The sequence below is a fragment of the Carcharodon carcharias genome, chromosome 6 (genome assembly GCF_017639515.1).
Source record: "Carcharodon carcharias isolate sCarCar2 chromosome 6, sCarCar2.pri, whole genome shotgun sequence".
Taxonomy (NCBI): domain Eukaryota; kingdom Metazoa; phylum Chordata; class Chondrichthyes; order Lamniformes; family Lamnidae; genus Carcharodon; species Carcharodon carcharias.
Genome location: NC_054472.1, coordinates 91,058,207 through 91,085,890, shown reverse-complemented (window position 1 = coordinate 91,085,890; position 27,684 = coordinate 91,058,207). Strand labels below are relative to the sequence as shown.

General features: G+C 48.4%; 1 protein-coding gene across 1 annotated transcript in view; it reads right to left on the bottom strand.

The window, feature by feature from the left end:
- The window catches only part of LOC121279393 (cytochrome P450 7B1-like), a 200,834-nt gene extending 173,723 nt beyond the window's left edge, over nt 1–27,111 (bottom strand). Inside the window, exon 1 of the mRNA XM_041190605.1 lies at nt 26,930–27,111. Within this exon, the coding sequence (XP_041046539.1) occupies nt 26,930–27,012 (83 nt within the window). The 5' untranslated portion in view covers nt 27,013–27,111. The remainder of the gene's footprint in view (nt 1–26,929) is intronic.
- Between the last annotated feature and the right edge of the window lie 573 nt (nt 27,112–27,684).

The window sequence follows — 27,684 nt, the reverse complement described above, 5'->3', positions numbered from 1 at the left end:
ACAATAAATGCTGTTTTCAAAAACAATGATAGCTGATTGATAATGAAGTATGGAAAATGGTACACCGCACAGAGCAGGGGCATGCCCATGTACACACCAACACAATGTTTCCCACCCATTTGAATTGGAGCCTATGTAGGTGACAGCAAGGTGAACATATAGATATAAAGCACAGAGAAAAAAGGGTTAGAGACAGAAAAAGAGAGGGTGAAAAAGAGATGAGGCGAATAGTGGTGACGATGAGAAAATGTGTGATAAAGAAACTGGCAGAGAAAATGGGAGTCACAAAGGATTATAGAGTACGAAACAAAAAAGGCTTGCTTTTTATATAGCACCTTTCACAATCTCAGGATGTCTCAATGTCGTTTACAGACAATGAAGTACTTTTGAAGTGAAGTCACTGTTGTAATGTAGCAACGTTTGCATGAAGTTTTTTTTTTATTCTTTCACAGAATATGGGCGTCACTGGCAAAGCCAGCATTTATTTCCTGTTCCTAATTGCCCTCGAGAAGGTGATGGTGAGTTACCTTCCTGAACCACTGCAGTGCATTTGGTGTAGGTAAACCAACAGTGCTATTAGGAGGTAGTTCCAGGATTTTGACCCAGTGACAGCAAAGGAATAGCAATATAGTTCCAAGTCAGGATGGTGTGTGGCTTGGAGGGGAACTTGCAGGTGGTGTTCCCCTGAATCTGCTGCCCTTGTTCTTCTAGGTTGTAGAGGTCACAGGTTTGGAAGGTGTTGTAGCAGGAGCCTTGGTAAGTTGCTGCAGTGCATTTTGTAGATGGTGCACACTGCTGCCACTGTGCAATGGTGGTGAACAGAGCGAATGTTTAAATGGTGGATGGGGTGCCAGTCAAGCAGACTGCTTGGTCCTTTGTCATGGTGTCATGCTTCAAGGTAAATGAAGAGTATTCCATCACACCCCTGACTTGTTGGCAGTCAGGTGGTGAGTTACTTGTTGTAGAATTCCCAGCCTCTGACCTGCTATTTTAGCCACAGTTTTTACATGGCTGATCCAGTTCAGTTTCTGATCAATGGTAAACCCCAGAATGTTGATAGTTGGGGTTTCAGCAATGGAAATGCCATTGAACATCAAGGTGAATTGGTTAGATTCTCTCTTGTTGGGGATGGTCATTGCCTGGCACTTGCGTGGTTCCAATTTTACTCGTCATTTATCAGCCCTATAAGCTGGAATGTTGTCCAGGTTTTGCTACGTTTGGACATGGACTGCCTCAGTATCTGAGTCTTCACAAATGGTGCTGAACATTGTGCAACCATCAGCGAACATCCTCACCTCTGACCTTATGATGGAACGTCATTAATGAAGCCCAAGGAACTGCTGAGGAACACCTGCAGTGATGCTCTGCGACAGAGACGATTGACTGCCAACAGCCACAACCATCTTCCTTTGTGCTAAGTATGACTCCAACAAGTGGAGAGTCCCCCCCTGCCACCACCCCCCCCCCCACCCCCCCGATTCCCATTGACTCCAGTTTTGCTAGAGCTCCTTAATGCCACATTTGATCAAACACTACCTTGATGTCAAGAGCAGTCATTCTCAACTGGAGTTCAGCTTCTTTCTGTGTTTGAACTAAGACTGTAATGGAGTCAGGAGCTGCGTGGCCCCGGCAGAACCCAAACTGAGTGTCAGTGAGCAATGGTAAACAGCAATGGTTATTGTTGTGTAAGTGGCACTTGATAGCTCTGTCAATGACACCTTCCATCACTTCACTGATATTTGAGAGCAGACTGAAGAGGCGGTAATTGGCGAAGTCGGGTTTTTATGGACAGGGTGTATCTGGGCAATTTTCCACATTGCTGGCTAGATGCCAGTGCTGTAGCTGTACTGGCAGAGTTTGGAGAGGGGCACAGCTAGTTCTGGAGCCCAAGTCTTCAGTACTATTGCCAGAATGTTGTCAGGGCTCATTGTCTTTGCAGTATCCAGTGCCTTCAGTTATTTCTTGATATCATGCGAAGTGATTCAAATTGGCTAAAAACTGGCATCTGTGATGCTGAGGACTTCAGGAGACTGAGACAGATCATCCACTCGGTACTTCTAGCTGAAGAGAGTTGCAAGTGCTTCAGCTCCCACAATGCAAGCCCAACCAGGGCCTCAGTTTAATTCCTCATCCAAAATATGGTACTTCCAGCAATGCAGTGCTCCCTCAGTACTAGACAAGAGCATCAGCCTAGATTTTTGTGCTCAAGTCCTGGAATGGGACTTGAATCCATAACCTTCCAACTCAGAGGAGAGTGCTACCTGTTGTATGGTGTTGGTTACAGTTCTGTAGATATGAAGTAGTCTTTGTAGTAATATGTAGGTTAACTAAGTCTTTATTGACTCATAACTATTTACAAACACATAGTAAAGGGTACAAGCTAGGAGCCGTCTCCATGCTTGTCGGTACACACGGCTCTGTCCAACATTCAAACAACCCTGAGTGCGGGTCATGTGCTCTCTTACATCACTGTGAGCAGTGCTGTACTCAGTCCCACATTAACCCACCCTATATGTGCCAGGCCCTTATACAACACTACCAACTGAGCCATGGCTGACACTCACTGCAGAACAAGCAGGGAGACAGTTATCAGAAGACACAATTTTTATTTAAAAAGAGTTCCACTCACTCACTGAAGAATCCTGGGAATGCAGTGACACGAAAATGTGAGTAAAACAGAATTAGGATATATATCCTCAAAATACAGTTGTGAATAGGTAAACACTTAGCAAAGGATTTTTTTAAAAATTATTTTAATTGTTATTTATAAAAGGCCATTGTCAATTGGAAGTTTTCATGCAGAACGAGTCCCTAAAATAGCCTTCTTAAAAAGCAGCTTCATCACCAAGGGAGTTTGCAGTGTACAAGATGTCTGCCTATTACTCTTCTAATGCATAAATCTTGGGCTATGTAATGTTTCATGGGGTGGTGGGGAAGAATGATGATATTGATATTATTTGTACTCAAATTTTAAGATCATAAGTACAATTTAAGACATAAGTACAATTTGCAACAAGGATCACACTTTGTTCAATGACCCTTTAAAATAATGTTCCCTTTTAGAATTTGCACATTTTAAAGCACTAAGCAATGTTTTAAAGAACCACACTTGTTTGTTTTATAGCACTACGTTCAAAACAAACATAATTCATTCTATCCAACCTTCTATTTGCAGGTCTATAGATCAATTGAAGGTGGGAACTGAATCTGGTTATGTTAATATGGAACTTCAAACCAGATGCATTCTTGATGTACCATCAAGTAATTTAAAAATCACACAACCCAGTTTATACACATTTAATTGCCAGCTGGTTTTAAACTGGTGCATTCATACTCCACAATAATAGCAAGCAAATAAATGTATTTTATTTGGTACAATTTGTTTCAAAACAGCTACAAATTCTGTGAAAAAACTATTCAATAGCTGCCATTGTAAATGGGGTATTTGAGTAGACTCCCAAGACAAACTAAAAGCAAATATCTATCAGCATGAGAAAACCTTTTTCTTAAACAATTTACATTACCTTTTCAAATTTCTGTAACCTCCTTCACTGTTATAGATTCTATTCAATGCCTACTCTTTCCTCAACATCCTCCCTCACCCCACCCAGCAAGTCACTGTTGTGAGGGATTCAATCTCTCAGTGCTCGCAGTTCTCTGGGAGGCCATTCACCTCTCCCTGGAAAACAACATCAGTGGGGTGGGACAGCAGCTTTCCAGGACTGCTATTAATTGCAATGTGACCCTCACAACAGCTGAACACTAAGGATCGTGAAACCTTTTCAATGAAAGATTGATCCAAGAGAGAAGACCAAAGGACATCAACACTTGCACTCTCTTGAACAAGAGGAGGATGGCCCAGCATTCGCCCAGGAACCTTCAGCCCCTCTTAGCACACTGGAGATGGGCCTGAGAAAATGAAGTATCTTCAACTCCAACAAATAATTTCACAGCTGTATATCATTCACTGCTGCATTGGAGGATGAAAAAGGCATTCAACTTGAGATTCGAAAAAACCTGGACAAAGAGAAGAACAACAAAATTCTTGTAGACATTGAAGGAACTGAAAATATGGCTTCCCGGCAACACTTTGGAAACTACTGTCACTTTCTGTAAGCAGTGGAAACATTGCCACGCTTGCCTCAGTGTGAGGCTACTCCACTGTAGGCATTGGGATGACTGTCAGCATACGAAAATAAAACAACTTTCTGGCAGTGAGAGGCTCTATGTAAATTAAGTATTTTGTTCTCCGTGGACAACTCTCTATGGTCAACCAGCAATATACACTGGACTCACATCCTCCTATTAACTCCCCAGCTGCTACATTCCGCAGCTTCCTCAATCTTTGCCCCTTTGGTCTGGCTTGGCAGATTTCATCTTCTGGATGGCAGGAACAGCACATCTCTCCTGCCAGAAACAGTGCCCATCAAATCCTCAAGCTCCCTGCTTCTCCAAATCTTCAGACGACTCAAGTCATGGTCCCCATTTGCCTTTTCAAATTTCCCTCCATTACTAAGTCCACCTCCTGCCCGCACCCTCCCCCCCCCAAGGACTGCTAGTTGGTTGCCAAAATCCCCTATTGCCAATTAGAACCTATACCTTTGAAAAACGAATAGCATCACTGATGCTGATGTAACACGGGGTCAATATCTAGAAATGATCCAGACATCAACTTCAAGACTTCAGATTGAAAATTCAGGCCAAAGTAATATTGGTAAGAATAATGCCATGATAATTCTTGTGATACAAGATGAATACATTTTACCAAAATGCATTCGGTTGTCATGGTTGTTCCCAATAGCAGTTTTCACTACTGGCTGAGCCAATACTCTATGCATTGTGCTTGATAATAAAGTGATAATAACATCCATAAAACTCAAAGGTCGAGCACTCAAACAAGAGTTGATTGGCCCTGAGACACTATTTGATGTTGCCTTGTAAAACACTACACCATTGTTACTCTATTACATTGAGTGCACACAAGACCTGATTCACTAAAGTTATGTTGCTGGGAGGCCTGGCTTTGTTCCTTCTAACTTTAATAAGCTCCCTATAAATGGAAAATGGGTTCAAGTGTTGCAGTTAATTGAGAATAAGAAAATCAATGAAACAGCAACTCTTTAGCTCATCTTTAAGAGGAGTGATTTAAGAAAAATATCTTTGTTGGTAGAATAGAGGCAAGGGGGAATGGGAGGCATGAGGAAAATCCCCTTTTTGAACATGACACCTCAGAGGTTTTGTTGCAAGATATTCAGAAGAGAATAGTTTGATTTGGAGGTGACTTGGTTGGATGATGAATGATGAGGAAAGGTGTTTTGTGCCAACAGAATTCTCAAAGTAAACATACCAGGCCAGCGAGTTAGTCTTGCACTCATTTACATGGGCGAGGTTAATGCCAGAGCAGAAATCACCCAAAGAAACTTGGCATAGGATTTGAAGTATAACTCACTGAAAAAAGTTAAGAATGCTGCTTTGCTTGTTTTTTACCCTGATCCATGCTCATACCCAGCAGCTCCAGGCAGCTAGTAAAATCTCAGAAAATGATGATTCAGAACTGAACAAAGCTTCTTCCCAAACTCCAATGAGTTATTTTAATTGGTAGATTTCATGGAAAGCAGTGACAAACGATGAGCACTTATAATTGAAGTAATTATTTTCAACTGAAGTGTTACAGTGCCTCAGATTTACAATTGCGTTGATAGACTTCATTTTACAGACATTGCTGGTAAATAGCATATGGCATGTATTTTACAACTTTTAGAGATCTGTTCTCTATTAGGACCAGAAATGTAGAATTATTGCACAGATGATCAGCGATCCCTGCAAGATTTTCAATCTAAAACCACAGAATCAACCCCTCCCCACCCCCAACCCGCACCCACCCACACCACCCCACCCACCCCCCTCACCCCACCCCACTACCGCCCCACCCCAACCCACCCACCCCCAACCCCACCACACCACCTCTCCTACCCCACCCCCAACCCCAACCCGATCCCCGCCACCTCTCCTACCCCACCCCCCCACCCCCACCACCTCTCCTACCCCACCCCCCACCCCCATCCCTCCTACCCCTCCTACACCATCCCTCCCACCTCTCGTACCCCTCCTACCCCACCCCAACACGCCTCACCCCGCCTACCTCACCCCCCACACCCAACTCCAACCCCATTGCCTCCACCTCTCCTACCCCACCCACCCACCCCCATCGCCTCCACCTCTCCTACCCCACGCCCCCACCCCCATCCCCTCCACCTCTCCTAGCACACGCCCCCATCCCCAACCCCCAACCCCTCCTGCCCCATCCTTCCCACCTCTCCTACCCCTTCTACACCAGCCCCAACACCTCCTACCCCAGCCCCGACACCCCCCACACCTCCTAACCTACCCCCAACAACCCCCAACACCTCCTACCCCACCCCCAACACCCTCCACCCCTCCTATCCCACCCTCAACACCCCCCACCACTCCTACCCCACCGCCAACAACCCCACACCTCCTATCCCACCCCAACACCCCCCAACCCTCAAACCCACCGCCAAGCCCCCCCCACCCCCAAACCCCTCACCCCTCCTACCCCACCACCAAAACCCCCACCCCTCCTACTTCACCCCCAAACCCCCCACCCCCATTACCTGACCCCCAACACCCCTCCTAACCCACCCCCAACACCCTCCACCCCTTCTACCCCAGCCCCAACACCCCCCCAGCCCTCCTACCCCACCTCCAACACCACCCCACCTACCCCACCCCCAACATCCCCCACCCCTCCTACCCCACCCCCAACACCCCCCCCCCACCCCTCCTACCCCACCCCAACACACCCCCACCCCTACAACCCCACCCCCAACAGCCCCCCACCCCTCCTACTCCACCCCCAATCCCCCCACCCCTCCTACCCCCCAAACCCCCCACCGCTCCCCCAACCCCCTCCACCACTCCTACCCCACCCCCAACACCCCCACCACCCCCCACCCCTCCTACTTCACCCCCAAACCCCCACCCCCACTACCCGACCCCAACACCCCTCCTAACCCACCCCAACACCGTCCACCCGTTCTACCCCACCCCCAACACCCCCCCACCCCTACTACCCCACCCACCCCTCCTACCTCACCCCCAACACCCCCCCACCCCTCCTACCTCACCCCCAATCCCCCCCCACCACTCCCACCCCCCCCAAACCCCCCATCCCTCCCCCAACCCCCTCCACCCCTCCTACCCCACCCCCAACATCCCCACCCCCAACCCCATCCCCAAACCCCCCAACCCCCCCTACCCCACCCCCAAATCCCTCCAACTCCTCCTACCCACCCCCAAATCCCTCCAACTCATCCTACCCACCCCCAAATCCCTCCAACTCCTCCTACCCACCCCCAAATCCCTCCAACTCCTCCTACCCACCCCCAACTCCCCCAACCCCTCCTACCTCACCCCCAACTCCCCCAACCCCTCCTACCCCACCCCCAACTCCCCCAACCCCTCCTACCCCACCCCCAACTCCCCCAACCCCTCCTACCCCACCCCCAACTCCCCCAACCCCTCCTACCCCACCCCCAACTCCCCCAACCCCTCCTACCCCACCCCCAGCTCCCCCAACCCCTCCTACCCCACCCCCAACTCCCTCCAACCCCTCCTACCCCACTCCCAACTCCCTCCAACCCCTCCTACCCCACCCCCAACTCCCTCCAACCCCTCCTACCCCACCCCCAACTCCCCCAACCCCTCCTACCCCACCCCCAACTCCCCCCAAACCCTCCTACCCCACCCCCAACTCCCGCCAACCCCTCCTACCCCACCCCCAACTCCCTCCAACCCCTCCTACCCCACCCCCAACTCCCTCCAACCCCTCCTACCCCGCCCCCAACTCCCCCAACCCCTCCTACCCCACCCCCAACTCCCCCAACCCCTCCTACCCCACCCCCAACTCCCCCAACCCCTCCTACCCCACCCCAACTCCCCAACCCCTCCTACCCCACCCCCAACTCCCCCAACCCCTCCTACCCCACCCCCAACTCCACCAACCCCTCCTACCCCACCCCCAACTCCACCAACCCCTCCTACCCCACCCCCAACTCCACCAACCCCTCCTACCCCACCCCCAACTCCACCCCCAAATCCCCCCCACCCCTACTAACCCACCCACCCCTCCTACCTCACCCCCAACACCCTCCCACCCCTCCTACCTCACCCCCAATTCCCCACCACTCCCACCCCCCCAAACCCCCATCCCTCCCCCAACCCCCTCCCCTCCTCCTAACCCTCCCCCAACATCCCCACACCCAACCCCATCCCCAAACCCCCCAACCCCCCCTACCCCACCCCCAACTCCCCCCAACCCCTCCTACCCCACCCCCAACTCCCTCCAACCCCTCCTACCCCACCCCCAACCCCCTCCACCCCTCCTACCCCACCCCCAACCCCCTCCACCCCTCCTACCCCACCCCCAACATCCCCACCCCCAACCCCATCCCCAAACCCCCCAACCCCCCCTACCCCACCCCCAACTCCCCCCAACCCCTCCTACCCCACCCCCAAATCCCTCCAACTCCGCCTACCCACCCCCAACTCCCCCAAACCCTCCAACCCCACCCCCAACTCCCCCAACCTCTCCTACCCCACCCCCAACTCCCCCAACCCCTCCTACCCCACCCCCAACTCCCTCCAACCCCTCCTACCCCACTCCCAACTCCCTCCAACCCCTCCTACCCCACTCCCAACTCCCTCCAACCCCTCCTACCCCACCCCCAACTCCCTCCAACCCCTCCTACCCCACCCCCAACTCCCCCACCCCCAACTCCCCCAACCCCTCCTACCCCACCCCCAACTCCCCCCAACCCCTCCTACCCACCCCCAACTCCCCCAACCCCTCCTACCCCACCCCCAACTCCCCCAACCCCTCCTACCCCACCCCCAACTCCCCCAACCCCTCCTACCCCACCCCCAACTCCCCCAACCCCTCCTACCCCACCCCCAACACCCCCAACCCCTCCTACCCCACCCCCAACACCCCCAACCCCTCCTACCCCACCCCCAACTCCCCCAACCCCTCCTACCCCACCCCCAACTCCCCCAACCCCACCCCCAACTCCCCCCCACCCCTACTACACCACCCACCCCTCCTACCTCACCCCCAACACCCCCCCACCCCTCCTACCTCAACCCCAATCCCCCCACCACTCCCACCCCCCCAAATCCCCCATTCCTCCCCCAACCCCCTCCCCTCCTCCTACCCCTCCCCCAACATCCCCACCCCCAAACCCATCCCCAAACACCCCAACCCCCCCTACCCCACCCCCAACTCCCCCCAACCCCTCCTACCCCACCCCCAACTCCCTCCAACCCCTCCTACCCCACCCCCAACTCCCCCAACCCCTCCTACCCCACCCCCAACTCCCCCAACCCCTCCTACCCCACCCCCAACTCCCCCAACCCCTCCTACCCCACCCCAACGCCCCCAACCCCTCCTACCCCACCCCCAACTCCCCCCAACCCCTCCTACCCCACCCCCAACTCCCCCCAACCCCTCCTACCCCACCCCCAACTCCCCCCAACCCCTCCTACCCCACCCCCAACTCCCCCCACCCCTCCTACCCCACCCACAAACCCCTCCACCCCTCCTACCCCACCCCCAACATCCCCACCCCCAACCCCATCCCCAAACCCCCCACCCCCCCTACCCCACCCCCAAACCCCCAACCCCCCTACCCCACCCAACCCCTCCTACCCCACCCCCAAATCCCTCCAACTCATCCTACCCACCCCCAACTCCCCCAACCCCTCCTACCTCACCCCCAACTCCCCCAACCCCTCCTACCCCACTCCCAACTCCCCCAACCCCTCCTACCCCACCCCCAACTCCCCCAACCCCTCCTACCCCACCCCCAACTCCCCCAACCCCTCCTACCCCACCCCCAACTCCCCCAACCCCTCCTACCCCACCCCCAACTCCCTCCAACCCCTCCTACCCCACTCCCAACTCCCTCCAACCCCTCCTACCCCACCCCCAACTCCCTCCAACCCCTCCTACCCCACTCCCAACTCCCTCCAACCCCTCCTACCCCACCCCAACTCCCTCCAACCCCTCCTACCCCACCCCCAACTCCCCCAACCCCTCCTACCCCACCCCCAACTCCCCCCAACACCTCCTACCCCACCCTCAACTCCCTCCAACCCCTCCTACCCCACCCCCAACTCCCCCAACCCCTCCTACCCCACCCCCAACTCCCCCCAACCCCTCCTACCCCACCCCCAAATCCCTCCAACTCATCCTACCCACCCCCAACTCCCCCAAACCCTCCTAGCCCACCCCCAACTCCCCCAACCCCTCCTACCCCACCCCCAACTCCCCCCAACCCCTCCTACCCCACCCCCAACTCCCTCCAACCCCTCCTACCCCACCCCCAACTCCCCCAACCCCTCCTACCCCACCCCCAACTCCCTCCAACCCCTCCTACCCCACTCCCAACTCCCTCCAACCCCTCCTACCCCACCCCCAACTCCCTCCAACCCCTCCTACCCCACCCCCAACTCCCTCCAACCCCTCCTACCCCACCCCCAACTCCCTCCAACCCCTCCTACCCCACCCCCAACTCCCTCCAACCCCTCCTACCCCACCCCCAACTCCCCCCAACACCTCCTACCCCACCCTCAACTCCCTCCAACCCCTCCTACCCCACCCCCAACTCCCCCAACCCCTCCTACCTCACCCCCAACTCCCCCAACCCCACCCCCAACTCCCCCCCACCCCTACTACCCCAGCCCCAACACCCCCCCACCCCTCCTACCTCACCCCCAATCCCCCCACAACTCCCACCCCCCAAAATCCCCATCCCTCCCCCAACCCCCTCCCCTCCTCCTACCCCTCCCCCAACATCCCCACCCCCAACCCCATCCCCAAACCCCCCAACCCCCCCTACCCCACGCCCAACTCCCCCCAAGCCCTCCTACCCCACCCCTAACTCCCTCCAACCCCTCCTACCCCCCCCCCAACTCCCCCAACCCCTCCTACCCCACCCCCAACTCCCCCAACCCCTCCTACCCCACCCCCAACTCCCCCAACCCCTCCTACCTCACCCCCAACTCCCCCAACCCCTCCTACCCCACCCCAACTCCCCCAACTCCTCCTACCCCACCCCAACTCCCCCAACCCCTCCTACCCCGCCCCCAACCTCCCCCCCAACCCCTCCTACCCCGCCCCCAACTCCCCCCAACCCCTCCTACCCCGCCCCCCAACTCCCCCCCAACCCCTCCTACCCCGCCCCCAACTCCCCCCAACCCCTCCTACCCCGCCCCCAACTCCCCCCCAACCCCTCCTACCCCGCCCCCAACTCCCCCCAACCCCTCCTACCCCGCCCCCAACTCCCCCCAACCCCTCCTACCCCGCCCCCAACTCCCCCCAACCCCTCCTACCCCACCCCCAACTCCCCCCCAACCCCTCCTACCCCACCCCAAACTCCCCCCAACCCCTCCTACCACACCCCAAACTCCCCCCAACCCCTCCTACCCCACCCCAAACTCCCCCCCAACCCCTCCCTACCCCACCCCCAACTCCCCCCACCCCACCCCGAACTCCTCTTACCCCACACCCAACCACTCTTACCCCACCCCCAGCTCCCCCCACCCCTCCTACCCCACCAAACCCCCCCACCCCTCCCACCCCCCCAAAGCCCCCCACCCCTCCCCCAACCCCCTCCTACCCCACCCCCAACACCCCCACCTCCAAACCCCCCAATCCCACCCCAACCCCCCCAACCCCTCCTACCCCACCCCAACTCCCCCCAACCCCTCCTACCCCACCCCCAACTCCCTCCAACCCCTCCTGCCCCACCCCCAACTCCCCCAACCCCTCCTACCCCACCTCCAACTCCCCCAACCCCTCCTACCCCACCTCCAACTCCCCCAACCCCTCCTACCCCACCCCCAACTCCCCCAATCCCTCCTACCCCACCCCCAACTCCCCCAACCCCTCCTACCCCACCCCAACTCCCCCAACCCCTCCTACCCCATCCCCAACTCCCCCAACCCCTCCTACCCCACCCCCAACTCCCCACAAACCCTCCTACCCCACCCCCAACTCCCCCCAACCCCTCCTACCCCACCCCCTCCTACCCCACCCCCAACTCCCCCCACCCCCCACCTCAACCCCTCCTACCCCACCCTGAACTCCTCTTACCCCACCCCAACCCATCCTACCCCACCACCAACCCCCACACCCCTCCTACCCCACCCCCGCACCCCTCCCCCAACCCGCCCAACCCCTCCTACCCCACCCACAACTCCCCCCAACCCCTCCTATCCCACTCCCAACTCCCCCCACCCACAACTGCCCCCACCCCCAACACCCCCCCACCCCCAACACCCCCCACCCCCAACACCCCCCACCCATAACTCCCCCATCCCCAACATCCCCCCCACCCACAACTCCCCGCACCCCCAACACAACCCCCCCCCCCCACCCACAACTCCCCCCACACCCAACATCCACCCCCCCACCCAACACCCAACATTACCCCCCCCACCCCCAACACCACCCCCCCACACCTCACCCCACCAGTTCTGGTGATCTTAGCAGGCAATACTTCCCAAACAAGCAAATTGCCATTTCTTTTTCTAAGCATTTGATGCACTAGATAAAAGAATTAAATTGTTTTGCAACAATCCGGTTTAAAAATGATTTGACCTGCTAACTTAAGATTCGAACTAAAAGGCAACATCCAAATTTTGGGACCATTTTCATAACTGTGTTGTACCTACTAAAATTTCTACCTTTTTCCAATCTGCCTTCTCAACTTAAGTTTGTCAACCTTACCAGTGTTAAAAAAAATAGCATAGTGGAAGAACTATCCATGTATAGCAACTAAGAGTTTCAGTTGTGCTTCTGTATTTCTAAATACAGAACACAAACAATTAAAGTGTTCACCATCTGCCCATCGCTGTTCTGGTCTGTAGAGCAGACACTCAAAATAATTACAATATGAACATCACTTCCAGCATACAGGCAAACAACACAGCACATTCCTTGCTGTAGGCTTGCTTGCAGATCCCTGCTGCTGATTGGTTTGGGATATCTATCCTGAGGAGACTGGTTTGGGACTGAATTTTCTGTCCCTTTTGCCCCTTATGTACCAACTCTCAGGGCTATGGGTATAAGAAAACGGGGCGAAGACCCAAAAAGCACATCAGATGCACCTCCGGAATTGAGATAGGTAGAAAGGGAGTATTTAGATCACATGTAAACAATGCGGATAAGGCATTACAAAGCTTTCTGCAATGTAACTCTGGATGATATTCATTTGCCTAAGTTGAAGCCTCCTACACACCCCATACTCAACCAGACACACCTCCCACCTCCATCCAACCTCTGGAAACTGAAGAGTTCAGTTTAGATTTGTAAAGCTGCCCTTTGTCTCAGATAGGGCCTTTCTTGCTGTGTCAAGTGCAGTAGGACCAAACTTACACTGTGACGCATATGCGCTGCCAAAGGCAGCACTCCCATCTGGCACTTCCCCAAAACACACAATGAGCAGAACTCAGAAAAACAATAAGAAGTCAACAGGAAAGGAAGTCGAGAGAGATGTATAAAATGAAACTGGGTCTGATATTTCCTGTTTTACACATCAAAGTCAAAATTACCCCCACCTTCTTTTCAACCTCTAGGTAGAGAATGCTACACAGAAAAGCTGAACACAATATCTAAATTATGAACAAAAGTGAAGTGAATATTACATGTGTACAAAGCTGCCGTCATATTATCCTTGCCCACCTGTGCATGATGGAAAAAGTGAACTGAAAAGGAGAAAAGACACACAGTGGTTTTGTACCAAACCAACTGGATCTCTATTGTATTCCATCAGGCTGCTGGAGAACAACATAGTGATAATATTTGTCATTTCAGGGAAATAAGGTTAAGGTTTAATCTACGTCACCTTTAGTTTTACTCAGATCATGTAAGTATTGTAACACAATTAGGTAAATCACTCTCCTCACAGTCCAGCAACATTTGGGGGTTTGGCCAGAGAACGAATGATGATTGAAAGACATGGCCAATTTTCAGGGTCAAGCCCCAATAGCCACAAGCTGGCAGGCAGCAGGCATGGATTGGCAATCAACCAGGGCCGCTACATTATTGGGTGACCCAGCCAAGTTTCGTCACAAATTTGTGGGTCAGTGCATGGGAGAGGAACTAAAGTAGCAGCAGCTAATGCTGGATTTGTGGAGCGGGGGATACTTCCACTTCTCCTGTCCCCCCACAGATAACGCAACACATACACAGCAGCTCCTCTTCAATCCAATCACCAGCTGATACCATATGGAGTGTGAGAGATGCATATTTTGCCTAGTTCAGAGCTCTATGGGCATCACAATATCCTGACGTTAACATTTAAATCTGCTGGACAGAATCTTCCCGGTCTCACAGGGACTTGTTTGAAGGTAGGACCGGGAGTAATTTCACGCAAGTTGGTGTCAGGCCAGTGGGCAAATGCATTTCTGCCCCCAGGCAATCATCCCAAAGATGGATCATTACCTCCAGAGGCTAACCACCAGCCAATCTGCATAACTATTTATTTGTGGGCCCATTGAAGTAGCCTCTGGGATTTTCCCAGTGGCGGACAGGGCCACCACTAAGGGGCAAGCTGGCAGGTGCCTGGAAGTGGCTGGTCGGCAGCTGGCCTTGGGGACTTCCTAGGCTTCCTAAGCTGAGCAGGGTCAGCACTAGAAATGGTCCCGACTCACACTCTTAGCCGAAGGGCAGAAGATTCTGCCAATGCATGTCCTCTTTGGCCGGTCACATGAGCTATCTATTCAGAAAGGTAGTCTGCTGAGAAGGGCAATAAATGCTGGCCTTGCCAGCAAGGCCCACATCCCATAAGTGAAAAATAAGAATCCCAGTAAGGTAGAGATGGGATGTTGGAAATATTCATGTCTGGAGGTATCTGTGGAGAGAGAAACAGAGTTAACTTTTCAGGTATTTGCCCTTTTACCAGTAAATTCTTCGATGGCAATTTCAGAACATGAGTGTCCCATTTCCACCAGGTGGAAAGCTTCATACTTCAGTCCAAAGTTTGCAGAGTAAAATATATCAGTATGCATCACTTGGTTAAAATTTGTTGCAAGTGTTGTATGACAGCTCAGGCTGACTGATAAGATCATTGGCAAGAAATGTATAAATCACTGCACAACCAGCCGGTTTGGCATTGAATTGCTCAGACCAATACTTGGTAGCATTCTGTCAAATGGTGTTCTGTTTCTTCCAATTTTCTCCTTTTGCTTCCCTGAAGCGGGCAACCCTTAATACTTCATCCCACCATTTTTTCCCCCATATACAAACCAGAAAGTGGGTGTTAACAGGCTGTTTAATAAAACACTCACAGTGAAGGACCATCCTGTTTTGAGTTATACACCTACTGGCTGGCAATAGCACTAGAAGACAAAAGCCACAATTTTAGTTGGATTGTAGGTGAGTGTCAATTATATTAGTCATGTTGGCTTGAAACCTGAGCCCCTCTAACTGTAAGGAATTCATTTCTATTTCACTGATGGCTGTCTTCCCAATCACCTCAGGAATAAGGAAACCCGTTCATTTGAATTGTGCAATTTCCTGTAATGGCTCCCATGGCCTATTCCAAGTAAGGATGCATCCCAGAGATAAAAACAAAAAAAACCAAAAAAAAACAAAAAAAAAAAACTGCGGATGCTGGAAATCCAAAACAAAAACAGAATTACCTGGAAAAACTCAGCAGGTCTGGCAGCATCGGCGGAGAAGAAAAGAGTTGACGTTTCGAGTCCTCATGACCCTTCGACAGAACTTGCAAGTTCTGTCGAAGGGTCATGAGGACTCGAAACGTCAACTCTTTTCTTCTCCGCCGATGCTGCCAGACCTGCTGAGTTTTTCCAGGTAATTCTGTTTTTGTTAAGGATGCATCCCTGTTTGGATTTCTGCTTGTCCCAACTCTGGAGGATTTGTTTTCTGTTGAGAAGAGGAGAAAATTTGCTCCCTGTTTTTCTAGATGCCTTCCCAATAGACTAAGAATGAAGATCCTTTCTCAGCAAGTACAGGAAAACACAAAGATACAATTGTACAGACATGGACAAGAGGTTGCTGACAAGGTCAGACCCACCAGCATCATGCCTAGGACATGACTTCAATCTAGAAAGGGAAGAAAGATGACCTCAAGAGCAAGTACAGCTCTTCACTTCAGGTATCTCAATGGCACCCAACAATATTTCTTTCAGCCCCTTCCCTCCAGCACATCCTTCGACATGCAATCACAAGGGCACACTGCAACCCCTCTTCCCGCTCATTCCAAAGTCAACCACCTCTGTTTCCTACCTTCACACATGCTACATTGTACAATTTGTACAAATATCAGACATTGCAAATAATATCAAGCAAAAGATGTGCCAAAGCATAATAGTTAAATATTGTCAAGTGTACCATTTTAAACTCAGAAGAATAATCTCAGTGTCCTGACCAATATTTATTCCTCAATCAACATCACAAAAACAGATTATTTCATTATGGAAGCTTGCTTGCGTACGTATTGGTTGTGTTTCATACAACACAAGACAACACTTCAAAAGTACTTAACTGGCTGTAAAGTGCTTTGGGATGCCTTGTGGTCATGAAAAGCGCTATATGAGTGCAAGTCTTTCTTTCATAGACTGATGCAAGTCGAAAGCTGATCACATCATGGGGTCATTATCCTGATCAGGATATGCTAATGTTGGGGATTAATACAGACCATGGAGAAGCAGAAATAAATAAATGTTGACAACATCCTAAATTGGATGGAAGTCATCCATGCTTTGGTAATACCAGATTCACCAAAACCAGAGACACCAAAAATAATGTATATAGAAAGTTGCAGAATCATATAAACCATCAGAGATGGTTTCAAAGTGATCTCATGTACCTTTCAGCTGCCAAGCATGAAATTACACTTTAAGTTGATCAGTAGTTAAACAAACAGGATGGCCATATTTATTGAATAGAGCTTCTAATTACAGTTTTAATGGTTTAGGACATATCATAAATGTATTACTCGGGTAAATGACTCTCAAGGAAATAAGAATTCAGTCTATAGCTTCTTGCTCTTTGAGTTTAAAAGCAGAGAGTAGTTTGCAGTCGAGATGTGAGGTCAAAACTAGGAGCCACAGCAAAGGAGTGTTGAATCAAGGCACTGGAGGAAGGATTGGTGAAGAGATAGATATTGGGCCCTATCCAGAATAGGAGAAAGTAATATCAATTATTTTCTTACTCTGATAAAATACATGCATGTATTGATATTTTACCTGTTGATGATAAAGTAGCTTAGTATTGTTATATTCTCTATTGGTATTAGTCTCGAACCATTCAATCTTTTCTCTTCAAATTAAGGTACAAGAAGCCACCCAAGCTCACTCCTCCCCACCACATTACAGACATTTCCCTTTATGTTCATCATCCACTAATTCTCATTCCATCTTGCTTTGTCTACACCTCTTGACACATCCGCTATATGCAAAAAAACCCACACATCTCCACTTACCTTTTAACAGCTCCTTGCTTATTCTCCTCCTCTTTTTCTGCCAGACAGGACAACTCAGTGTGAGGGAAAGGACCAAAACAGGTGCAGGAGTAGCAAATATCACTCACCTAGGAAGGAAACCTGCCGAGATCAATTGGCCAGGCAGAAGCATGATCAGGGAAGGCAAGAATGGCAACTTACCCTAGTAGTGGTTCTGAATAGTAATTGTGATTTTTCATTCTGCTTAGATGATTCTGTATCTTCAAGCTGGATTTTCAAGACCGTTGTCTCATCCTATTCAGTTTCCTAGTGCCATCCTGATTCTTGCCCCTTTTCTCTTTCTTTCAGTTCAGTCTCAGCAGCAAAAGCCTTCTCCAACAGACACCTCAGCAGCACAATCCTTCAGAAGGTGGCAACTAGCATGCACTCCATCACTTCGATGCCTGGAGAATTCTGTTTCGAGGTTCTCTAGTGTCATCTCACTGGCATCAGTACTCTCAAGTATTATCTGCCTATTGAAGTTCAATGGCTGAGGCTGAAGTGGTTTTGGTTTGAAGGCAGCGTATATTGAACAGTTTCCCCCCTGTTCTGTAGATTATCCCCGTGCCTGTGGGTCATTTGCTAGAGGTGAGATGCAGTATTGCAGCAAGGAAAATAGAGGAGAGAGTTGGTGCAATCACACAGCCTCAAATGGAGAAGGCACATTCGGGAAGGCAATGAATGTGTTGAGAAACTTCACCGGGAATGTGCAGAGGTGAAGTTGAGGCATTGCAGGGAGCGCACAATCCTCCAAACAACCCATATACCAACCCTTCCAGCACCACCTGCCCTGCATGTGGCAGAGTCTGCAGCTGGCACATTGGTTCAATGGGTTCTGAGATGACGGATAAGTCCAGAGCGGAAGCAAGTCATCCTTAATCCTGAGGGACTGCCTTAGGGGAAGAGAAAAGAGATTTGCACTCTACAGTCCTACCAAGAGCGTAGTCACCTCAGAAACAACGCAGCCAGCGTCCAGCAAGGAGTCATTATCATCAGCCTTTGCAGCTTTAAACAACACTCACACAGGCTCCGACTCCACCTTGGAAAAATTGGTGAACTAAATAAATATGCATTTTGAAGAGTCATTCACATATTGCAGTGCATTTTTCCTGCAGTTCAGCAGAGCCCCAGCCCTACAGGAATGCCATTGACACAATTGGTATATGTGGCCCTTTCACTGTTCCTACAACTCAAATATCTTCCATGGTGCCTGGAATTAATCTGAGTCAGGTTATCCTGGAAACAGCCAAAGTGCAGCAACTACACCCATGTCCTTACAGGCCTGAACACAGATCACTAGCTGCAAGGATCATGAGAGTTCACACAAGGAACAACACCTTCAATCTGCTTTATTGAGGCCGCTAGAGAAGCACCTTGCTGAAGTTGTGGAGTTAGTAAAAACTTAATTTAAAATCTCTAATGTGTAGTTTAATAGCAGTTTCTGGAGCCTGCATTGTCAGAATGTCATGTATATAGAAATTGTCTGAGCAGCTTGAATGTTACATCTTTCGTCCTGTATTAAAGAACAAAGACCTAACCAGAGGGGCTCAGTGTAAAGCTTGAGGACAAGGGAACGGGGTCACTCACTGTGCAAATAGTTCATCCCTCACATTGTTTGCTGCAGGGCATTGAAGGGATCCTCCCACTATTGCTTCTACATCTTCACCTTGGTCTAGCTCAATCAAAAGCAGGCATCTGCATAGCAAGATTGTCAAAGTATACTGAATACAACACAATGCGGAGGCTTTTGAAGGTTATACTGAAGCAAGTCCCCAGACTTGTTGACGCCTAACCCGCTGTTTCAAAATCCTTATGGAGTGTTGAATCATGGTTCCCCAGCCTCAATTACACTTGCCTCTATCAGGCCTTGGGCTAAAGCAAAGGGAGTCATCAGGCTTGTCATATGGGATATTCCTTCTTTCCCAGAAGTAATATTGCCACATTCCTGAGAATGTGTAGTATTGGGTTTAATAGTAGACTTAACAGGATATATGGGAGCACCACCACCTGGAAGTTCCCCTCCAAGCCACTCACCATCCTGACTTGGAAATATATTGCTGCTCCTTCACTGTCGCTGGGTCAAAATCCTGAAACTCCCTCCATAAGAGCACTGTGGATGTATCTACAGCACATGAACTGCAGCGGTTCAAGAAGGCAGCTCACCACCACCTTCTCAAAGGGCAATTAGGGATGGGCAATAAATGCTGGCCCAGCCAGCAACACCCACATCCTGTAAATTAATAAGAAAATGCCTTTCAAAAACCTTAATGTAATGTATAACAAGTTTAACAAATTCAGCAAGTAACCGAAGTAGGGTCTTACAGAATAGATTTTCAACGGAAAAGAAGAAAGGAGATTGCAGGGGCTCTGACCCAAATTTTGAATTTCACTCTGGCCACGGGGGAGGTGCCAGAGGACTGGAGAACAGCTAATGTGGTTCCGCTATTTAAGAAGGGTTGTAGAGATAAGCCAGGGAATTACAGGCCAATGAGTCTCACGTCAGTAGTAGGGAAACTATTGGAGAAAGTTCTGAAGGAGAGAATCTATCTCCACTTGGAGATGCAAGGTTTGATCAAGGATAGTCCGCATGGCTTTGTCAGAGGGAGGTCATGTCTAACAAATTTGATTGAATTTTTTAAGGTGATGACCAGGTGTGTAGATAAGGGTAGTGCAGTTGATGTAGTTTATATGGATTTCAGAAAAGCCTTTGACAAGATCCCACATGGGAGACTTATAAAGAAGGCAAGAGCACATGGGATACAGGGTGATTTGATAAGGTGGATTCAAAATTGGTTTAGTTGTAGGAGACAGAAGGTGATGACAGAAGGATGCTTTAGTGACTGGAAGCCAACGTACAGTGACGTACCACAGGGATCTGTGCTGGGTCCCCTATTATTTGTCATTTATATAAACGACATAGATGACTATGTGGGGGGTAGGATTAGTAAGTTTGCAGATGACACAAAGATTGGCCGGGTGGTTAACAGTGAGGTTGAGTGCCTTGGGCTACAGGAAGATATAGACGGGATAGTCAAATGGGCAGATAAGTGGCAGATGGAATTTAACCCTGAAGGTGAGGTAATACACTTTGGAAGGAGTTATTTGACAAAGAAGTATTCAATGAACGGCATGACATTAGGAAGTTCTGAGGAACAAAGGGACCTTGGCATGTGTGTCCATAGATCTCTGAAGGTGGAGGGGCATGTTAGTGGGGTGGTGAAAAGGCATATGGGACACTTGCCTTTATCAATCGAGGCATAGATTACAAAAGTAGAGGGATCATGTTGGAGTTGTATAGAACCTTGGTGAGGCCACAGCTGGAGGACTGTGTGCAGTTCTGGTCACCACATTATAGGAAGGATATGGTTGCACTGGAGAGGGTGCAGAGGATGTTGCCTGGGATGAACCATTTAAGTTATGAAGAGAAATTGGATAGACTTGGGTTGTTTTCGTTGGAGCAGAGAAGACTGAGGGGCGACCTGATCAAGGTGTACAAAATTATGAGGGTCATGGACAGGGTGGATAGGGAGCAGCTGTTCCCCTTATTTGAAAGGTCAGTCACGAGGGGACACAAGTTCAAGGTGAGGGCCAGGAGGTTTAGGGGGAATGTGAGGGAAAACTTTTTCACCCAGAGGGTGGTGATGGTCTGGAATGTGCTGTCTGGGAGGGTGGTGGAGGCAGGTTGCCTCACATCCTTTAAAAAGTACCTGGATAAACACTTGGCATTTCATAACATTCAAGGCTATGGGCCAAGTGCTGGTAAATGGGGTTAGGTAGGTAGGTCAGGTGTTTCTCACGTGTCAGTGCAGACTCAATGGGCCGAAGGGCCTCTTCTGCACTGTGTGATTCTGTGAATATCTTGTTTATTCACTCTGCAGATTTTTCTCTTCCTATAATCCCTTAGATTACAACTGAATTTTACTCAGAATAAGTAAGTATCATGGCTAAACTGTCAAATACGGTTTAGCTTTATCTTATAAGCAGTGTGTTCATGGTCTTCCGGCAGTTTCTCTAATGCTGGTGAATTTCAATCCCACAATGTTGGAACACAAATTCCCTGCCCCCTCTGTCACATTCCATAACATCGTATCAAGTACATCTATAAATGAGCAACTGTGGCTAAGTTGGTCGCACTCGCTCGCCTCCAAGTTACAAGGTAGTGTTCAAGCCCCACTACAGAAAAAATAAAGGCTGACATTCCAATCCAACACTAAGGGAGTGCAGCACTGTTGCAGGCACTATATTTCAGATAAGATATTAAACTGAAGGCTCATCTGCCCTCTCAGGTGGACGTAAAAGTAATTCCTTGAGGAATAGTTCAACTTTAACTTCCTTTAGTACTTATAGCCATTAAAAGTATATTTTGGAAAGTGCTTTAGGACATCCGGTGCTCATGAAAAGCATTGTATAAATGCAAGCTTTTTAAAAAAGAACAGACATCAAAGCCATTTTTTTTCAAATGTCATATTGTTGCTTTGCTAAGTTTAAGTTATTGCAGGCACTGTGTGGAAACACAAGAAATAGCAGTTATTTGAAAGATTTTATTTAAAACATCATTTAGTATACACAATTTAAAACAAATTTACTGCACCCTTACTCAGAACATTAGGAACTTTGCGATTGTGTTTTTTTAAAATCAGGTTTCACTGATGGCGCTGAGAGTGATGGATTCCTAACTCTGTCACAGGACTCTAAACTTTGCATATTTATGAGGGTCTCACCTACCTGTGGCAAATGCTATGGATGCCTCCTGGAACCCAGGAGTTAAAACACTGCCCTGTTAAACCCCGCCAGCCCAGCTCTTGACAAGCGTTTGAGGTTAAAATTAGACTTCAGTGTTTCTACTGAAGCAAAACTCGGGTCTACCACTTCAGTGAAAATGTATGGGAAGACCTGGATCTTAATATACACCTTGTTGAACATAATTGAGCTGCTTTAATAAATATTTGGGAGCTGGTTAACGTGTGGTTCAGGATAACGTTAACAGCACAGCTTTAATTCCCATTATGGCTGAGGTAGATTTGGAACCTGCCTCCTCACCTTGCCCCAGAGGCGCAATAGCAAACCACCAGTGACAAAAAGTATCAAAAAAAGAAAGCTCAGAATGAAATATCAGCAGACAATGAGTTAAGGATGAATGAATGGATAAATATTACCATGTGCTTGAGCAGGGCTACTTGTTCAGAGAGGCTTTTAGATTCACTTGAAGACATTTTATCACTCAAACATCCACTCTTTTAGTTGCAAGATAGAATAATGACAAGCAGGTTTCTTGGCTAAACTGGATTCTCCTTGATTGATCAGTATGTTGGTCTTCACGTTGATAAGGAGGATTATGTAAATTAGAACCAGTTCATTGCATCACTAGTGATGTTGCCACCCTCATGTCAATCAAAAAAAAATTACGCTTTAATGGCCTGGCAGTTTTCTCTTTCTCCTCTTTTGAATCCAGCTTAACAGGTATTAAAAACTCTTTATATAGCATCCTGCTAGGAACAGACTGCAGTTACTGCTTAACAACAAAAACAGGAATTTCTGAAAAACAGAATCTTAAATTACCACTGGCAGCAAGTTAAGGCACCCAACTGGAAACCAGATACCTCTCAACGTTTAAATATGCTTATTTTTTCTTCCTGCCAATATGGATAATTGCACATTTGCTCACATTATACTCAATTTACCAGATCTTTCCCCACTCACCTAACATATGTCACTTTGTAGCCTCTGTATGTCCTCTTCACAACTTAATTTCCTACCTACCTTGTGTCATCAGCAAATTTAGCAACTATACCTTCAGTCCCTCCATCAAATCATTTTTATAAATTGTAAAAAGTTGAGGCCGCAGCACTGATCCCTGTGGATCACCACTCATTACATCCCACCAGAAAAAGACTCACTTATGGCTACTTTTCGTTTCCTGTTAGTAAGCCAATCTTCTATCCATACCAATATGTTATCTCCTACACCATGAGCTTTTATTTTCCACAATAACCTTTGATGTGGCATTTTATCAAATGCCTTCTGGAAATCCAATTACAGTACATCCACCGGTTCCCCTTTATCCACAACACATGTGACTCTTTCAAAAGAATTCCAATAACTTGGTTAAACGTGATTTCCCTTTCACAAAACCATGCTGACTCTGCCTGGTTACCGTGAATTTTTCTAAGAGCCCTGCTATAACATCCTTAATAATAGCTTCTAACGTTTTCCCTATGACAGATGTTAAGCTAACTGGCCTGTAGTTTCCTGCTCTCTGTCACCCCCCACTTTTGCAACAAGAGTTACATTTGCTATTTTCCAATCTAACAGAACCTTCCCCGAATCTAGGGAATTTTAGAAAATTAAAACCAATACATCAACCATCTCACTAGCCACTTTTTCCAAGCCCTATGATGAAGTCCATCAGGACCCAGGGATTTGTCAGCCTGCAGCTCCAATAATTTTTTCAGTACTACTTCGCTGATGATTGTAATTTTCCTGAGTTACCTCCTCCCTTCCAATTCCTGAATTACAGCTATTTCTGGAATGTTACTTGTATCCTCTACAGTGAAGACCGAAGCAAAATACCTGTTCAATTCATCCGCTATCTTGTTATTTTCCATTTTTAATTCTCCAGACGCAGTCGCTATAGGGCCAATGCTCACTTGTTAACTCTTCTTAGTTAAATATCTATAGAAACTCTTACTATCAGCCTTTCTAGCTAGTTTCCTCTCATACTCTAATTTTCCCTCATCAATCTTTACCATTCTTTGCTCTTTCTTTATATTTTGTCCAATCTTCTAACCTGCTACCCATCTTTGCACAATTATATGCTTTTTCTTTAAGTTTGATACTGACTTTAACTTTTTTAGTTAACCATAGATGGTGGGTCCTCTTCTTGGAAGTTTTCTTTCTCATCGGAGTGTTTCTATTTTGTGTATTCTGAAGTAGCGCTTTAAAAGTCTGCCACTGCATCTCTATTGACCTATCCCTTAACATCATTTGCCAGTTCATCTCAGTTAGCTCTGCTTTCAAGCCCTCATAATTGCCCTTACTTAAATTTAAAATAGTCACTGACCCATTCTCTTCTCCCTCAAACCAAATGTAAAATTCAATAATATTATGATGACTGCCACCTAGGGGTGCCTTTGATATGAGGTTGTCAATTAATCCTATTTTGTTGCACAATAACAGGTCTAGTATAGCCTGCTCTCTGGTTGGCTCAAGACATGGTGTTCTAAGAAACTATCCCAAAATATTCTACGAACTCATTTACGCTACCTTTATATGCAAAGTACAAAGCGTACTCAACCAGCCAGTGCTTGCAAAACCCAAAACAAAACATCCAATGTTAGATGCAATTCCACAATTGGGCAGCACTTGCTGAACAACCCTGAGTGTACTAATAGCCACACTAACGACCAATTTAAGAGCTCATAACATGGCTCACTTATGCTTACTAGAACCGACATACATTCATACACAGGGTCCCATTTTCTGCAAACAGAAGAAATATGTTCAAGCCATGCACCTTTTTTAACCCCCACCCCCCCCCACCCCTTCCTGGAGCTTGGGGAGCCTATAGTCTCCCATCACTTTCTCCATTGCAGCGTCTCAACCAAGAGTCGGCTTGTCAACCAGTCAGCATCCTTTTCACCTGTGGTATAAATTGTGGTTGCCAAATTTCAAACATTCCTGCATTTATCTTGATGAGTGTAAGATGAAAAGCTTCAGCAACATGTCTCTCTTTTCAGCACCATTCAAGTTCTCCACTGCCAAGCAAATGAGTGAAGAAAATATTAATGCAGCAATAGCTTTTAACATTTAACAACAGTGGTGATTGTGATGCAGTTAATGTGGCATAAGAGTCAAGCAGTATTGTTAAGTACCATAATTCACATCTGAGTCATTCCGAAAACCCACGGAAACCAAAGCCAAATTGAAATGCGTTGTTCTGAACTGTTGTATTGGACTTGAAACATTAACTGTTTCGCCCTCCACAGCTGCTGCCAGACCTGAGTTTTTCCAGCATTTCAGTTCTTATTTCAGATTCCCAGCACCTGCAGTATTTTGCTTTTATTGAAATGCATTGTAGTTCTTTAAACTATGCGCTATATTGTAAAATCAAAAAGGGGTGGGTGGAGGAGGAGGAGGAAAGCAAAATATCACCACTTTTCTTATTCATGTTGAACAGTCAGTATGAAGCAAAATGCTTAAACACATTTTATAAGTATAGTAATAAAGATCTGCAAGCAAACAAACAGGATTATACATTCTCCCAGATTATCAATATACATACTACTTCATTTAGACTTTATAACCATTACTGGACTGCAGTATTCTGTTGTCTTGCACAATAATTTAAATTATACATCTGTAACATTTATTTTTTATAGCATTTATTTTATACAATTGTCCTTAAAATTCTTGGAGAAACTGAACAAACTTCTTTCTGGATAAATTAGTTTAATAAATAGTTAACTGGCTCACTGGCCGCTGAATTGACTTTTGCCCTAATTTTTTTCATGTTGATAGCAAAAGGACAATGTACAATTAGGAAAAACATATTTGGACAGCTCTATTCTGATTGGAGCCCTTCCTAAAATTTATCCAATTCATTTCAAAACACATATATCCCACTTTAGTTTTTAGAAAAACAATTGAATTCAGATCCAAGTGTCTAAAACAAGCTGAAGTTTTCTGTAGAGAAACAGGAAAAGTGACAAATCAAAATCTAACTGCAGTTCAGTACTGAACGCAGTACAACAAGCACCAGTGTTCTCTCAATGACTGAAACTGAAGTTAGGAATCTGGATTTTGTCAAGGCATTCAAAATTTATCACTGGGAGTAGAGCTCTCTCCCGTCCGAACTCAAAGGCTTCAATTTTGAATCAGTTAGTATGAAGACTGGGATAGATTTTGTTGGTGGTTCTGCTGGAAGAGACTCGATGTCAGTTAGCACGGACAGTTCAGAAACGCCACCGTCTTCAATTCCAAACTGAATCAATGGCTGATGAAAATGACCCTCGTTCACTTGATTCAACAGAATAACATACAACAGTGCAACTCAAACCATTGAAACAGGAAGAGCCTGCCCAACTTTTCTGAAGTTAACATTTAGTCTACAAGGCTAGAAACTAACCCTTTGAAAGAAAAACTAAACAAAGTACAATCAGCTGGGACAATTAAGGCAGCCTTAAAGATGCAGTTCAGAGTCAAGTTGGGTCACAAATCGCTGTTGTCTAGAAAAGTTCACCTTGCACCGCAAAGTGGTTAATGCTTCTGAGCCGCATAAAACAGTCTACTTCCCCTCAATTTTGTTGCCCAAACTTATCTTTTGCAGGCAGCTGAATAGCACACGGGAGACAGACAGTCACAGGGAGGAAAATTGATCTTACCGGCGCTTCCTGTGCAGCAGACCCGTGAGAAGTACTAGAGCTGTAGCTGCAAGGACAAGAGCGACGAGGAACGACATTTCCATCACCGAATTCCGAGAAAAACTGTCCCCTTCTCTCTCTCACCGATCCTTCCTCCTCAACTTCAGAAAGTGGCGCAGACTTTCTCCAACCCGCGCATGCTCCCTGCTGAACGAAAGCCGAGACTCAAAATCTCCAGGGAGGTTCCTGCAATGGGTAGGTGACCTGGGTTTAACACAAAACAACACATGTTTCAACCACAAGTGTCAACGAGGCGGATATTCTCGCGTTTGGTGTGAAGGAAATTAGAATTTTGAAACTCAGGGGTATCTGAGTCGGAGACAGGGCGAATGGGGTATCTGAGTCGGAGACAGGGCGACCGGGGTATCTGAGTCGGAGACAGGGCGGCCGGGGTATCTGAGTCGGAGACAGGGCGGCCGGGGTATCTGAGTCGGAGACAGGGCGGCTGGGGTATCTTTTTTTATTCGTTCATGGGGTGTGAGCATCGCTGGCTAGGCCAGTATTTATCGCCCATCCCTAATAGCCATTGAGAAACATAGAAAGTAGGAGCAGGAGTAGGTCATTCAGCTCTTTGAGCCTGCTCCACCATTCAACATGATCATGGCTGACCCAACTCAGCGCCATATATCCGCTCTCTCTTCCCATACCCCTTGATGCCTTTAGAGTCCAGAAATCTGTCTCTTTCCTTCGTAAATATATTCAGTGACTTGGCCTCC